Source organism: Podarcis vaucheri, assembly GCF_965113315.1.
Source record: "Podarcis vaucheri genome assembly, chromosome: 2".
Classification (NCBI taxonomy): domain Eukaryota; kingdom Metazoa; phylum Chordata; class Lepidosauria; order Squamata; family Lacertidae; genus Podarcis; species Podarcis vaucheri.
In genome coordinates, this window is record NC_138760.1 from 73,336,301 (window position 1) to 73,352,287 (window position 15,987).

The following is a 15,987-nucleotide window of genomic DNA, read 5'->3' on the forward strand; positions in this document are numbered from 1 at the left end:
AAAGCTCAATATTGTCTACGTTGACTTTCAGGTCTCTCCAGGGTTGCAGGCAGGAGTCTCTCCCCACCCTACCTAGAGATTCCAGGATTGAACCTGAGACTTTGCATGCAAAATGTTGTGTGTATACTATAGTATTTCCCCTATCCTCACCACCTGCTTGCTTGTGACCTCTTAATGTAGATCACACCCATCCTGCATCCTTAATGTAGATCACACCCATCAGTTGTTAGGACGTGTGCAGGTCTGTTTCACAGGGGGATGGTGGGAGGCCAAGATACTTTATTTCCCAGCATTCCCCCCGCCCCATTTGTTCATCAGGTTGCCTTAATTTTTCCACTCACCTGCGGGGGTTCTTCATAGTTCTCACCCTCAGGTTCCAACAGTGGCTCTATCAGTGGCTCCTCCACAGCTTCCTGACCAACCTCCTCAGGCTGTGGAAGGAATAACATCTTATTAAGCACTGACAGTGTCCTTCCCACGTGTCTCTTCTGAAAGCCCAGCAGAGTCAAAATCAGCAGGCTGCAGATGCTGAGGGAGTTGTACTGTAAGATGTGAGCACCTTTTACAGTAATATTTTAGAAAGCTTTTATTAAGAACAAAAAAGAGCAAGTACTTGGTAGCACTGAGCATTCCTGACACTATGGAAAGGAGAGGTAAGTAAGCCCAGCGGCTCCTACTTAACCAGTTGAATACTAATATAATTAGTATATTAGTTGAAGAGGAGTCAAGGGCCAGAGTCCAGCTCTGCAGTGAAAGGGCCCTAATAACTAGTCCTATGGTCACATAGCTTTTTGCCTTTGGATAGGCACCTGGAGGGAGAGTGCAGATGAGGACAGGGTTTAGCCCAAGGGCTGCCAGTTGTTGCTACCTACCCTTTAGCATTTCTGACACTCATTCTGACTCTGTTGCAAGTGTTTTTACAGCTGCAGGGAGGCAGGCATTATTTTCTGCAAAGTCCCAGGCAGGTTTATAGGCAGCAGTCCCCAAGATGTTTTTTTCTAACAATTAAGTACTCAGGAGCTTTCTTGGAATACCTCTCTGGATTCTCAGGTCTTGTTCTTGCAGGTTTGGCCAGCCGCCTTCAAGACTCACCACCCTGGAGGAATAACTGCCATCATGTTCTGTATTAAAGTAGTCCCATTCTTATAGGCTCCTCTCTCCTTGAACTTTGGGGATTAGAATCTCTCTACTGTAGGAGGACAGGTAGTACAGGAATAGGTCCTTCTGGGACTGGGAAGACCATCTCCACTTTTCATTTGGGGAGGAGGAAGGTCCTCTCTTTTCAACCCCCAGGTGACTTCCTGTCTTCATCACAGGCAGACTCCAGCATTTTATGAGAGCCAAGCAGCAGCCGCCACCCATTATGGCAAGTCAAGCATTGAGGGGGGGGGTAGAACAGAGAGACCTCTCATAGCTTGTCTTGTTCTGATTCGTAGCTTGGCTGCATTGGCAGGGATAATTTGTCCCCTTACAGCACACTTTGCCTCTTTCCTGCATGACTAACGTCAGTGGGAGTTTGAAGTCTGGACCACTTCCATAGAGTGCCAGATAAGAGGAAGAGATTCAGTACCGCTGTCTATGCTCACTTCCCTCCTAGGCTTTCAAACAAAATGCCATACAGCTCCTCGCTGCAGGAAATATGTTCATGGCAGATCTGCACAGGGACGCCTTGGTGGGAAAACCCCCCGCAAGTGTTGCCCCAATGGGACAGGGTGGGAGAGCACTCAGGCAATCAGTGTCGTCTTCTCCAAGGAAGACCAGAGGGCATCAAGAGTCAAAACACTCCCCTACCCCACTGCAGTGAAGGGAGATAATATCCACCCTCACTTAGAAATTTCTTTGGATTAAAGCCACCTTTGGCCACGGCCTCACCCAAGCATGCTGTAATATTCCCAGAGCAAAGAACAGAGCCTCAAGCAATACATTCCCCACAGGGCTAGAGGGAGATATGCCATGCATAGCAGCTGCAGAGGTTATCACAGCCACGGGTGTCACAATACATCTCACTTCCTCACACTCCAACAAAAGGGACACTGTAGGTCCAGGAGATGCTACTGCTCTCATTCAGAATCCTTGTTTATTTGTATGCTGGTTTCCCACAAAATTGTCCCACAAAAAGTGGCTCACAATGTATTGAGTGCTCAGTAAGTATAATGATTCAAATGACACATTAGAAGCAATTAGAAATAATCGTAAGTAAATACAAAAAGTAAATATGTGAACACAAACTTAATTTAACAGCTTCAGGGTTTCCCGGACTTGTGTCTCCAGCTGTTTTTTGGACTACAACTCCCATCAGCCCTATATAGCATGGCCAGTGATCAGGCACAGAGGGAGTTACAGTCTACAACCTCTGGAGTGCCACAGGATCCCCATTCCTGCCCTATGGAGTGATTTGGAGATTCACCCCACACGTAAGAGGAAAGTTGGTGTGTTATTACTGCATATTTTTATCAATAAATTCATTTTTACTTAAGTCTGTAGTCTGCCCTTCAGAGGCCCAAATTCAATCTGTTGCTGCCTCTGTGGGCTTGCTTGTTCTAATTTAGAGTTGTCATTAGAAATGTTGCCTTGGTTTGAAGTGTCTGGGGGTTGAGGGGAGGGGTCCCTCCTCCCCTAAACATTAAAACTGAAGAATTGCCTTCTTGACCCTGGAGGGGGGGGGCAATTCCCACACTTATGAAGAACAGAAATTGTCACTGGTAAGTATAGAATTTCCATTTTAGTTCCATGCCCAGAACCTAACTTCAAATATGTAGTCCGGCTGACCAAAAATGGCAGGTCAGGTGGCCTGTATTACACATGTTTAGATGTCTGGATGAAGCCTTAATATATGCTCGATTATTCTATTTCCCCAGTTCAGTTGCGAGAGTGGCTGGTAGATCTACAACCTCCCGTTTGAGGAAGGGCTGAGCTGTGATTGGCCCTGCACAGTGCTTCTCATCGAGGGACAGGAGCTGTTCAGTGGGGAGAAGGGGGGACGCTGCACAGCTCCCTTCCCCCATGCTGAGTAGAACAGAGTGCCTGCTCCTGCCTGGCTGCGCTGGCCTCATTTCTTCTTCAGCTGTTGCTATTTTAAGCTAAGCTGGAAGCAAACGGCTCAGCTCGTTGTGGCAGCTCGGCTGCAAGATTCGAGAGCCCTTTCTCAGATCGACCAGCCCTGCAGCTGCCAGACCGTTTCAGTGCAGGCTGCCCGCCCACCCACCTACTGTGAGAAACACACTCATTCTCAAACGTGCACGTAGGCAGGCTTCGAAGCACATGCCGGCACAAACGTACATGTTCGCACACAACATGAAGCACATCGATGCACACGGAAGTGAGATGCCGACATAAATGTATGCAAACATCCCTCTGGAATGTGCAGTTGTCACTGGCCTGGAGACTTACACTGTGCCCATGTGGGCATTCATTGCATGTTGTTATGTAGCACACAGTACACATACTCTCATGCAAGGGCATTTGTTCTTCTGCCCGTGCATGCCTGTATCTGTCCACACTGCTTATGTACCCTCAGTCTGAGAGGTGCCAGGACGATGGGCATCCTGGACATGTTCGTGTCACTGTCGCACAAGTTTGTTGCCTTTCCATCTTCTGCTGCTCAACCAATTGTGCTTATCTTCTGTCAAGAGCAGGATACAGCAAAACTCCATACCATACCCAAGATTCTGTTTTGTGGGATCTTGCACCAATCCCAAATGCCCATCGTATCTACTGATAGTCCCAGTAGGCTCCAAGGATAAGTTGCCTTTCTATGGGAGACTTTTATATGGCCACGGGCTATGGGCTTTTTCTCAAGGTCACTTGTAGAGTGTGGGATGCTCACCTTCAGGTCAGTGGGGAAATCTTCCTTCTTGACCAGGCCTGTGGCAGCTGCGATATTGCCAGCCCCCGAGAAGACGGCTCCACCCAGCTGAGATGCCTGCTCCTTCGTCTTCTCAGCAACTGAAAGCCAGAAGAGAGCGACCAACATATTGAGGCCATGCAGTTAGCTCCTTATTCTAGATTTACAGTTTGTGGCCTTTTGCATCCTGAATGAGTGGCAAAGGATCTTATCATCTGGAAGGGAGTCTAGCAGGGGTCTGGTGAGTGAAGGCTGCTGTAGCAGACGTATGAATTGTATCTCTCTCCTCTGCTATCTATGTACATGTTTCACAAGGCCATGAAATAATCCTTCTTCGACCATAGGATCCTTCCCCCCCCCCTTTTGGGCCCTCACCTGGCATCACAGTTTCTTCTCCACCAATGTGCGTAAGCTCATTCCTTTACCTGCCCTAGTACTTTGCAAGTTCAAGTTCACCAAGGCTTCCAGGTTTGTATGCCTGCTTCTCCGGAAAGCTGGGGTCAGGTATCTTAGCCAATCCCCACAGCTGGCTCTGCAGACGCGTGAGAAGCAGCTGGAAGGCTTTGTCCTGGGCCCAGTTACATAAGAGGTTTTAATGACAGCGCTTGTCCTGTTAGCCTGTGATCGCTTTAGCACAGCCGCCCACTCAGTGACCAGGCAAAGCATGGGAAAGGAGAACACAAGCAGCCAATACCTGAGGCCACACCTGCAACACCTTCCCGAGTTTTGCTTCCTAAAAAGAGAAAGAGAAAGGATGCATAGTTCAAAAACGTGTGAGAAGAGCAATGTCACCTGAGAAAATGTGTAGTGCAATAAATAGCCACACAAGATAAGGAGAAGCAAATAAAGCTTAGCCAATGCCCTTCAGACCCAGCCCACATTTCCTCGGCATCCCAGCCACAGACTCTTCTCAGAGAAATAATCTTCCTGCAGAATAAAAAAAATTGTGAGAAGGAACACTTCCAAATATAGTTAATCTTTCATCCATATATTGGATATGGTCAATCCTATTCAAGTTGCCTTCTTCAGAACATGGGAGGGAATTTAGGAGATCAACTCTTTAGGAAGCGGGCAGCATTTCAGACTTTGTGCCTATGTCTCAGAAACATCTGCTTCTGACCAATCTTCAGGTTCTCTGCCAGGAATGTGGCCTTCATATTTTGGGTCTTCAACTCCCATCATCCATAAGCAACTGGCTGGGGTTCATGGCAGTGGGGTGCAATAACATCTAGAGAGCCACAGTTTCTCCATCCCTGTATGTTTTACCTCAGCAGGCTTGTTTGCAGAGTCAAAATACCTGAGAAAAATCCTGAAGAGCCAGCTCTTTGTGCACATATTACTCACACACATTTTATGTGAATTACGACTCCATACTGACCCCCCCATTGTACTTTTTTCCTGGTGGTATTACAGTGTTATGTTAGGGTAGGAGTAGCCCATAGTGCTCTCCATATGTTGGGACTACAACTCCCATCATGCCTGGCCATTGGCTATGCTGGCTGGGGTTGATGGAAGTTGTAGTCCAGCAACATCTAGAGGACCACAGGCTACCTGCTCCTGACCTAAGTGCTCACTCAAAGGAAGGCCCCACTAGTACTTCAGCTGACCAAAAGCAAAGATCCTGGGTCTTTAATATTTGAGGAGGGGGAAATGAGGCTGATACAACTTGCCATATAAGGACACAATATGTTCCACATTCTGAAATTCTTTTTGAAGGATAGAGGAACACAACTCTCAAAAGGAGAGGCGCTCACTTGATTTGGATCCCTCTGATCCTTGTTCATTGTTCTGAAACTTAATCCCCACCTCTTTGAGACTACACACCTGCTTTTGGCCCTCTTGGAGAGACAGCCACCTCCCCATCTCCCAGAACTCGATAAGCCAACCATACTGAGACCAGTCAGTCACCCAAATGACTCCATGCCACAAAGAAGAAAGGTTATGGTAATAGAATGTAGTAATAGAATGTAGGAAAAAGCCAGAAAGAAGTGAATGCCCATATTTAAAATAATTCTATACTGCCTCTCCTGCTCTTGGGCTGGTTCGCAACATGGTGGCAGGAAACACAGCCTTTTGTGGGGTATGTAATGAAGAGAGTGATCAAATCGTATCTGTGCAATTATGCCCTTATTGTCATGGCCTTATAGTTTGGAAAGGTAAACGTGTGAGGTAGGTAAGGCTGAGAAATAACGACTGGCCCAACATCACTGTTGGGTTTCTATGTGCAAGGGTACATCAAAAGCCCATGTGTCTATGCCCTTGGTCCTTCTCTTCCTTCACACAAAATAGACACAACCACTGGATTGTTTCATTCACGTATTTATTAGGAGCAAGGTGTGCCATCACATTCCGATTCCCCACTGAATACAATCCAGCAGTTCCCTGCTGGGGCACTGATTAGGTGTCATCTGAGGCCTCTCCCTGTGGCCTGCTCCTTCTCTAGTTCCTCTCTAGCACCTCCTTCCTGCTGGGCTTGGCTGGACCCTCACGCCCCTTACCTTCTCAGTTATAAGGAACCTCCCTGAGATCTATGGATGAAGGGCAGTATACAAATTCAATAGACAACAATAATAACTCTGAACCCTCGCTGTCCACACCTCTGTCTCTCCCAGCTGTTCCTTATCAGGCCTCACTGCAAGGCAGAAAAAAATGGCATGGCTTGTCTAGCTGCCGGCTTGCCTCTCAGCTACTCTCCACCAGCAAGCCCTACTGACCACCAGGGCCCCCACCCTGCATCTATGCAAGAAGGAAGGAGCAAGGCAGTCCCAGTCACGGAATGAGCTTCATGACTCTAGCAGTGATTGAAATCTGGATCTTTCAGTCCAACACTCTTAACTACTGCACCACCTATGACCACAAAGTCAGGTTGCAATCCTGAATCCATTGACTGAGACTTAATATAAGAGCAGCCCTGCGGTGGCCAACTAGATGCCTCCAAGCAAGACATGACTTTTACTGGAGATAACCAGCAGCTAGTAATCAGAGACATACTGCCTCCAAGACTGGAAGCAATGCAGACATCATGGCTAGGGGTAGCCATTGTGTGGAACGTGTGACTTGAACTCTTCCCCCAGCACTTGCTTTTCTGCTTCCAGCTCCCAACCCACCTCCATTTCTAAACATTTCTGGAACCCCAAAGTGAAGGGTTGGGAATATTTCAAGGCAAGTGGTGTCCAGGTTAAGCACTCCCTTCCAGCCTTCCCCACTCCAAATCACAAGTAGCTCTCAGGGTTTGAATGGACATGAATGGTTACAAGAAGCAATTTGTTCCTTAGGGCCTCCAGATGACACTCTGCTGCCACACACCATACATCATTGAAGTACACTCCAATGATACTTGACCTTTGGTCTTGCTGGCTGGGGCTGATGGGAACTGGAGGTCATAAACATGTGGGGGGCTACAGGTCCCCCATCCTTTAGACTGATGTTCCTAGGGCTTGGTCCTCTAGTCAGACAAACTTGAGAGCTAGCTAAGAGACAGTGTCTCAGAAGGGAGGCAGGGGGCTGTGAAATACTGTAGAGTGATGTGAGAGAACAGTAGGCAGCAGCTGTGGGGAGGGAAAAGTCCCCAATTCTAAACTTGCTGAGCTATAAAAAGCTGTCTAGCACACCCTGACACTGCACACACATGGTGCGGTGTTAATAAAAGAAGATAAACCTCATTAACAAAACACAAGGCAGGCAGCTGATCAGCTCCCGAAATGTTGCATCCCTCACAAGGTTCTAGGCAAGAAGCTACAACTGGGGAGACTGGGTTTTAAGTTGAACTGTCCATGCCAAGTGCACAGATCTGACATCACAGCTGACTCAGAGGCACCAAGACAAGATCCAAATAAAATGAGGCTGGTTATCTCAAAAAACATGGATGGTGGCAGCTGCCTATCATTACCATGCAAGATGCCAATAGCAGGGAAATGTGACAGGCAGAATAAAGCAGGAGTTGTTGGCAAGAGTCATACTCATTATGAGGTCTGCAACGAATACTGAAAGGTGGAGCTGCTTATCCCTTGACAGAAGGAACCCTGTGTACCAAATTTATTGGCCTTAAACTCATCTGACATAATGCAAAAGGCCCCCTAGTGGTGAAATCTGGCTTATTCCCAGGACTTCATGACTGAAATTGCTACCCTTCTGGACATTTTTTTTTAGTGTGCCTGTACACAATAAATGCACAAATGTTACACAATTGTTGCAGGGAACCCAGGTGTGTCCTTCTTCAAGGCAGAACTTGTGTTGAATGTATATTGCCCAGTTCCAACCTACAAGCGGCAACGTTTTGTCACTGAGAAAATAGCCTGACTGGTAGACAAGCAGCAATGATGGTTGTGAATGATGTGGGTGCTATGTAGGTGCATGAATATCACAGGCATTCATTGGCTAATGCCTGTGACATCACTAGGAATGATTGATGCAACTCCCCCTTTCTCCCCACATCTTTTTTAAACCCTAAGGAATCAACTGAGGGTGCATGATGCAGCCACCTGCTGAAACACCAAGCTGTTCTTAGTCTGGTCAGTGCCTGGATGGGATTTTAAATTCTTCTGGAGTCTCTGCCAATGAAGTGTGTGGGTCTGCATGCACCCATTAAAATTTTTTAAAAATAACATCGTCAAACCCAACAAGATTCCACTGCCTTTTTAAAAATGGAAGTTTATTACTGGAAGATTGTGTATCCCACCTCAAGGCAGAATAGTGTCTTGCCAATGCTAGCATTAAGTATAGCATTAACAGAAAAGCAGCAATTCTGCTTTTTTTTTGGATAAGCCTTTACCTGTAAATTGCAGCTTGATGCTGAGGAGAATGTGAAAGAGAATACCCTATTACTTTCTGCAGTGTAAATCTTTTGCGAGAGGTGATGATCTTCCACTGACTTCTTGTGGTGGGGTATTCCACAGGTAGAAACAACTATACTGTACTAGCTCAGCTCTTCAGTGTTGTGAGCCACCTCTTACATTCCAAGTATCCAAAAGAGCAAAATGGAACCTGGTTTATCACATATACATAGATAAGCCTGAACTTCCTAGCTATCAGATCTTAACAAAGGCCAGATGAAAGTCCAGATATCACAGGGTTCTGCTAGGTTTTCAATTCATGAGGTGCTATCAAAATCAAAGCTACAGTTACGTCAGTTTCTGTGCTGTGAGATAATAAAGAAAAGCTACACAGTAATAAATCTTCATTCCCACATTCCAACCAAAGAGGAATGATTGAACAAACTATGCGAATATTTGGAATTAGCAAAGTTAACTGATTTAATAAGACAAAAATCAAAAAGTATAATACAGAAACAATGGAAATGTTTAAATGATAATTTATGTAGACAAGGATCAAATACAAGGTGTTGGTTGTGTTTAGAGTAGACTTGTGAGAGATCTAGATAATTTATTGAATTGATCATCTATGTGGGATTCTATGGGAGAAAAAAATATGGAATAACAGATATACTGTAACTTTGTTTAAAATGTTTATAGGAAGTGCAGTGTAAGTGGTGGAAGACAATCAATGAAATTTTATTATTATTTACTTATTGAAATAGATGTAGAATAAACTTGGAAGAAACTTCCTATTTTCTTCTTTTTTCTTTTTCTAATTTTCTTTTCCTTTTTATAGATTTATTCCTTCTTTCTTTCCTTTTATCCTTCTTCTATATTTTTCTTTTTTATTAATAATATTATTGAGAACTTTGTACATATGTTATGTAATTGTAATATTTTGTTTTGATTTTGTAATAACTATGCTAAATTAATAAAATATTTTTTTAAAAAACAATCTACATGTGAGGTGAGTGGCTGAGCTTGCCAAAATCCTAAGGACTCCACGTCTATCTTCTGGCTGTGCTGTGAATTAGCAGCTTGCATGCACAGTACAGTCATAGGGTGAGCTTATGCAAAGATGCATGCCTATGAAACAATGTGACTTGCAGTGCCATTTGACACAGGCAGGTTTCACCATTAAGTGCTGTGCGGGGCATCCAATGGCAATCCTGGGGACAGGCCTTGTGTATGGGGTACAGTGGTATTTGTAGATGAGCCTTCCTCTGTGAAGGGAAACTGCTCTTGGAATACAACTATCACATCAACATCTACCTGAATCTGCAGTGACTCATGCAGGAGGCCATTTTAAGTGTAACTCTCAAGGCTTGCCTGAATATGCAAAGAACGTGCTATGATAATTTACGGAAACCGTAGCAGGAGGTGTGTTGTGGCTTGAGCCACGTCTGGAAAGCTCTGCCTGCTCCAAAACCTAGATTTATGGAGGCAAACTGTTGAGTTCTATAACAGAAGGCAAGATAAAAATAAAATAAAAAGCAGTCAAGTGAATTCAATCTGTACACATTCAAAGGCACTCCGCTTTATTAAAGTTTCACATATGCCAAGGCTGAGGCCTTGTACTAAAAGAAAGCTGAGCCCCCAAAGTATATCACTGCATCTCCATGGAGCTTATATTCCCCCACTCCAACTCCACTGCTTTTCATGGATTCTCCAAAAACCTTCAGGCAGGGGCAGACAGAAGCTCTCCCAACTCTACAATTCTATACCCAACATTGTTTTAGTACTCCTGGTTACACCACCCCCTTGTGGAGCATCCTGAAGCAGCAGCAGGTGGGATCAACTTACCTTGCTAGCCCTTAACTCTGCTCTCCCTGAGCCAGCCCTGTCATGCACCAGGTGAAGCTATCTGCTTCAGGCAACAAAATGGGCAAGTGGGGAGCTGGATGAAGGCAGGAACAGGTGCCTGAGTGGTGCAATAAAACCTTTTAAAATGCTGAACCACCAGGGAGCAAAAACGACTTTGGTCGACACACTGTGCTTTTCACATTGCCTTCTTCCAGGGAAGGGTGGCATTAATCATGCCCCCCTTCCTCCAGCAGTGCTTTCATTGGCCATATTTGTCTGGCCAGCAATCCTTTCCAAGCACTGCTGCATCCAGCATTTCTCCCTGAGGTTCCTCTGCCTCTCTGGAGCATGTGCTAGCAGAATCCATGCTTAAACATATGAGGCCACTGCATCGCCTCCTCTGCAAGCTTCCCTGCTCATGCCTGGGGGCTTTGTTCAAAATAAAGATGTGCGCCTTGCCCTTGCAAGCCCATATGTGCAGGCAAATATAGCCTTCCAGGTCCTGGAAATGCAGCTAACACCACAGCACCCAGCCCTCCCAGCAGGGAATCCCATAATCAGCCATGGGAGAGGGGTGCACAGCATCAGAGAGTGTGGTATGTGACGGCTGGAGGCCGCTGTCAGAGCAGTCACAGTAAGTCATCTCTTAGGCAGCGTAATCTGCTATGATCTGATCTCCCTTAACGGGTCCAATGGGGACATGCTGGGGTCAGGTGTGCATAGCACCTAAAGTATCCCAGACAGTCCTGGGCAGTTGGGGAGGGAGGGCTCCAGCATGCCGGAGGCTCCCGTCCACTACCAATACCTCCTTCCAGCAGTATAATTGGCACAAGAGCTGTTTTACTCCCTTGGAAGCTTTCCAGCAATTGTCCTGCAGATGCTAAATCCCTCCTTGGCAAAGAGCATTATCATGCTGACGGCCAAGAAAGAGGTTAGGCCACAGCCAAAGATTTCACACCCTGCCTGCCTAGCAATTGAGGTGACCTGAGCTCTTGTAAACAACCTCCATTCCAAAATGGATACTTTGTGGGCATCTGTCCCTTGAGGTCAAATTTACACCTCCAAAGCTTCACCAATTTCAGCAAGTATTTTTTTTCCTATGGCAAACCTGCCTGGAGGAAGATGCACAGTTCAGAACAGCAGGGATCAGGCATCAACACCAGCACAGCATTCTAGCCCTTCTTGTCCAGTTCTCCTTGATCCTGGGAAGAGTGGGTCAGGAGAAACTGATGGCTAAATTGGAGCTGAAATTAAATCTTCCTTTGCATTTAACATGCAGGTTTTTAAAAATGTGGAAGTGGTATCAGATTGTGGGGCAGGGAGAAAATGTGATCAGAGTAGGGTGAAGGGCAAATATAGCTCTTTTCTGCTCCTGCTGCAGTTCTGAGGACCTCCTCCCCCATCTCCCTAAAGATGGCATTTGATGGTGGGGGGATCTCCCATTAGCAAAAGTGAGAAGCAAATACCCACTTAACATCAAGTATAATTTGGGCTCCAGGCATGCCCATAAAAGACCTAAAAATCCCTCATCAACCATGCACTTACTGGATGGCTAATAATCTGCAGAATGAGGTATTGATAGCAAAATTCAGCATCCTAAGAATCTCTGTTTTCTCTCCCGACTTTCTTTTAAATAAGTAAGCATGTTTCTAGACCTTATGGTTGTAAAGATAGGCTTGAACTTGTATGGGTAATTCTCAGAAGTCAGAGTTGTTACTGTATAAAAAGCCCAGCGTTCAGGGTGTGAGGCTTCAGTGCCCTACGTAGCTCCTTACAACTCCCCATGGTGGGCAGAGCAGCTGAATAAATTGTGCATAATTAAGGGAGGGGGGAAACTGCTAATCTGCGTGAGTTATACAGGTTGCAGAATTCTACTATTCTTACTGCAAAATCTGGGGGTCCCTTTGCATAGGATTTTCTCTCAAAGCACGCCAAGCCTTGGGTGAGACACTGTGTCACCATTCACACTGTAAAATGGAGATATTAATGACCTACCTCACCACCACCAGAACACTGAGACAAGAGACAAGGGCAGTGAAGAATAACAGTGTTTCACAAAAGCCTTCAGGCAGGCGGCTTATGAACATACAAAGCAGCCTATATCGATGCAAAATCTTCTAACCCAACACCATCTACTCAACTGACAACAGGCTTTTGATGCACGTCAAAAGACTGAACCTTGGGTCTTCACTTTCAAAGCATGACCACTGCCACTGAGCACCTCTGCATCCGCATAGCTGTGAGATGAGACCCTTGGGGGGCAATTCCAATGCAGCATGCAGGCAAGACCTAACAGTGCAGCCTCCCTCTGAAACACTTGCCAGTTTCCAAAGTCTGTAGGGGAAAGACAGTGAAGCACTTTGCAGACTAAGGGTTGTATCCAACTAAGCTCTCTGCAGAGGAAACCCACTGGAATTAATAGACCTAAGTTAGTCATGTCCATTATCAGAATATGATGAACACGGGATAGAACCCTAAAAATTAGAAATCCATTCCTCACACTTAGGGACAGTGGCGGACCTACATTTTTGCGGCCCTGAAGCTTGAACTCTTATGGGGGCCCCTTTGCAACTAGCAACAATATCTGGGTAACCAGTGTTACTTTCTTCAATTGAGCTGTTCCATGATAGATCACCCACCTTTACAACATCTGTGCTACTGACTCTCAAACTATGGGATTGTTGAACTATACACAGCCAAAAATAAATAAATAACATTGAGTTGTGCGACTCAAATTGGGATTACTAGACCCAAAAATTTTAAGCAATGTGTACTAAATTCACTTCTGGGGGCCTTCTGGTAATAGCTTAAGATTCATTAGTTTCACAGTGGATTCTGCCCCTACTTAGGGCCCGGGACTGAAGTGGTGGCTTGCTGCTTCTCCTTTGTGCTCTTGCTCTGATTTCTGTAGCACATCTAGCAGGGGGTGGAAAGGGAGTAACTTGGGAATTCCCTGCAGATGCCACTCCTGCCTTTTTCTACTGTGCCCTCCTGGCCAACTGGCCTCCAAGCACTTCCTCCCTCCCTTCTTCCACTTCCCAGACCACATGGTCAGTGTTGCTGCCCAGCATCTTCTGGGACCACTCTTTTTATTATTTACAAGCACTGGTTCACAAGGGTAACCGAGTCATTACAAAAAAAACAGCTTCAAGGGACTTGGACTTGCTTCCTTAGGACATTCCAATTAAGAAAGTAGCACCATGCCATATCGATAAAGTGCACAATCCAATGATTAAGTGCGCCGAAACCAGAGATGTCTGCATTAAGATCCCAGAGGGATCGCCTGCAGGCCCAGCGGTCTTCAATATGCTTTTTTTAATCAGCAATCTGGAGAAAGGTCTTAAAATCCCTGCCAATAAAGCATGCCCAAGAAACAAAATGGCTAGAGTGGTAATTAATGGGAAGGACCGGGCGCTTCCAGCTCTCTGAATTGCTTGCTATGCTGGGCCCGTTCCAAGAAACATGTTGCTGCAGCCAGATGCAAGGTCATCCCTCTAGGAACAATGAATGCAGGGCATACCTAGGGAATGGGAGACTGCCTGGAAAGCAGAAGCTCTCCCTATTAAAACACCCTGCAGTACATGGCATCTGCCCCTTATTTCCCTCTGACATTCCCTGCTTGTGAGAATTACCCTCCCACCACCATGTTTTACATGGGTTGGTTAGGATGATGAGAAGCTGCCTTATGCTGAGTCAGACCCAATGGCCCATCCTGGTCTTAACACTGCCTGGTAGCTGATCTCCAGAGTTTCGAGCAGGAGACATCCCCAGCCTTGCTGGGAGATGTCAGAGAGTGACCATGCAAGTCGGATGCTCTGCCCCTGAGCTGCAGCCCTATCCCAAATAGTTGCACTAGTTAAACCTTAAGCCTGCTAACCAACATCTTCTTCAGACAACCTTCAATATCAAAAGCTTGCAAAAGGGTGTTTTACCTCTCTGTTCCATTACCCTGCTTGCATGCAGCAATAATGAAGATAATTAATTACTGGCTTATGGACTGGTTGGGTTTTCTGCTGTGGAACAAGGCAAGATTCTCCTGTCAAGCAGATTCTTTAGCCAAATAGAATTCTGTGCATTTGAAACAGTGATAATAGAAGGAAATGAGTGGAACCTGAAACAAAATGTTGCAGCATGGACTGTTCTTGTTCACTCTTCAGTTAGTTAAGTCTTTTCCCATGCTGCTCCATTCTGTTCCCCCAATTAGTCAGAATTCTGTGGCCACTGAGTGTGCTTAGGTGCTGTCAGGGCTGCCACCCAGTCCCAGCTCACATAGGACCAAGTCCGCCAGCGTTCACTTTATAAGAGTCTTTATTAAGTTACAGGTTTCATTTCCGAACTGCAGCGTGCAGCTCTACACCTTCTGCCCTAGGTCGGCGAAGACCCGTCTGAGTCCCCGCCTCTTGCACACCAGCTTAATACCCTAGCCTTGCTCCACCTCCTTCGCCTCTCCCTACGTCTCTGGGTCCTTCTGCCCCCCTGGGCCTCCTCCCTTCTACTCTCCTCTGACGCTGACCCCCCTGATCCTTCTGCCTCCTTGCGGCGGGCTTTAGGACCTGGCTCACTCTCCGGGCTGCTTACTGCTCCAGCTTCCGCTGCATTTGAACTTGGCGCGCGCGCCCAACTCTCTACTTTCCTCTTAACCGTTGCCTCGCTCTCTGAGGAGGGCGTGACCACCCCTGACTCGTGCCCTCCCTCCTGCTGACAGCCTCCGGAAACCGATGCCTGGCTACCTTCCTCCCTGCTGCTCTCAGTCTTGAGCGTGGGTCCCGACTTCCAGCTGCTGCCGCTCTCAGTTATGAGCGTGGGTCCCGACTTCCAGCTGCTGCTCTCTGAATCTCCTCTGTTCCCTTCCTCCTGGGGTGTCCCCCCGGATCCCCCCCTTGCTCTGCTCACTGGGGCTCCCTTTTGGGAGTCCTCTGACTCACTGCTTAGGCTTGGAGATCTCGGGTCGTCATCATCACTCATTTTCCCTTCGGATTCCTCCCCCTCGCTCTCTGCTTCCTCCCTTCTCTGCGTCTCTGCTCCTGAACCCCTGACATCCATCCCCCCCTCGAAGCCCCCCTTTCCCCCCTCCCCGCTTTCAGGTGTGGGTGCTGGGTGCTCCATCATCACGGGAGGGAATGCCGGATACAGTTCGCTCCCCGTGGTTGGCCGCCAACTGAAGACCTCCGAGTCTTCCTCCTCGCGGTCGCCGACGTTGACCTGTTCCGCTTCCATCTCTGTACCGCCGTGCTCGAACCCAAGGTCCTCCCCGAACACGTCCATGTCAGTCTCTGCGTCGGTCGCTCGACCTGGCATCTCCAGCCACTTCCGGCGCCATTGCTCCTCCGGTCGATCGTCCCACCAATACGAGGTGTCTGACGCCGAACCCGCCGGCGATCCTTCTGGGGAACGGGTGCTCAGTGCGGGTTCCCCGTCCGAGTCGAATCCATGGAACGTGCTGGAAGAAAGTGTGGGCGTGAACAGCCAGTCGTCGAAGAAGCTCGCTGGCATGGGTCTGTGTGGGAAAAGGGCATGAAACTCGTC

The 15,987-nt window shown here is 47.0% G+C and overlaps 1 protein-coding gene across 3 annotated transcripts in view; it reads right to left on the reverse strand.

Annotated features, from left to right (window-relative positions):
• SNCB (synuclein beta) overlaps positions 1–15,987 on the reverse strand; it is a 46,214-nt gene that overhangs the window by 1,177 nt on the left and 29,050 nt on the right. For all 3 annotated transcript variants that reach the window (XM_082213593.1, XM_082213594.1, XM_082213595.1), the window contains exons 3-5: positions 4,539–4,577; positions 3,827–3,945; positions 342–431 (exon numbers count right to left, since the gene is read on the reverse strand). In XM_082213593.1, the coding sequence (XP_082069719.1) occupies positions 342–431; positions 3,827–3,945; positions 4,539–4,577 (248 nt within the window). The remainder of the gene's footprint in view (positions 1–341; positions 432–3,826; positions 3,946–4,538; positions 4,578–15,987) is intronic.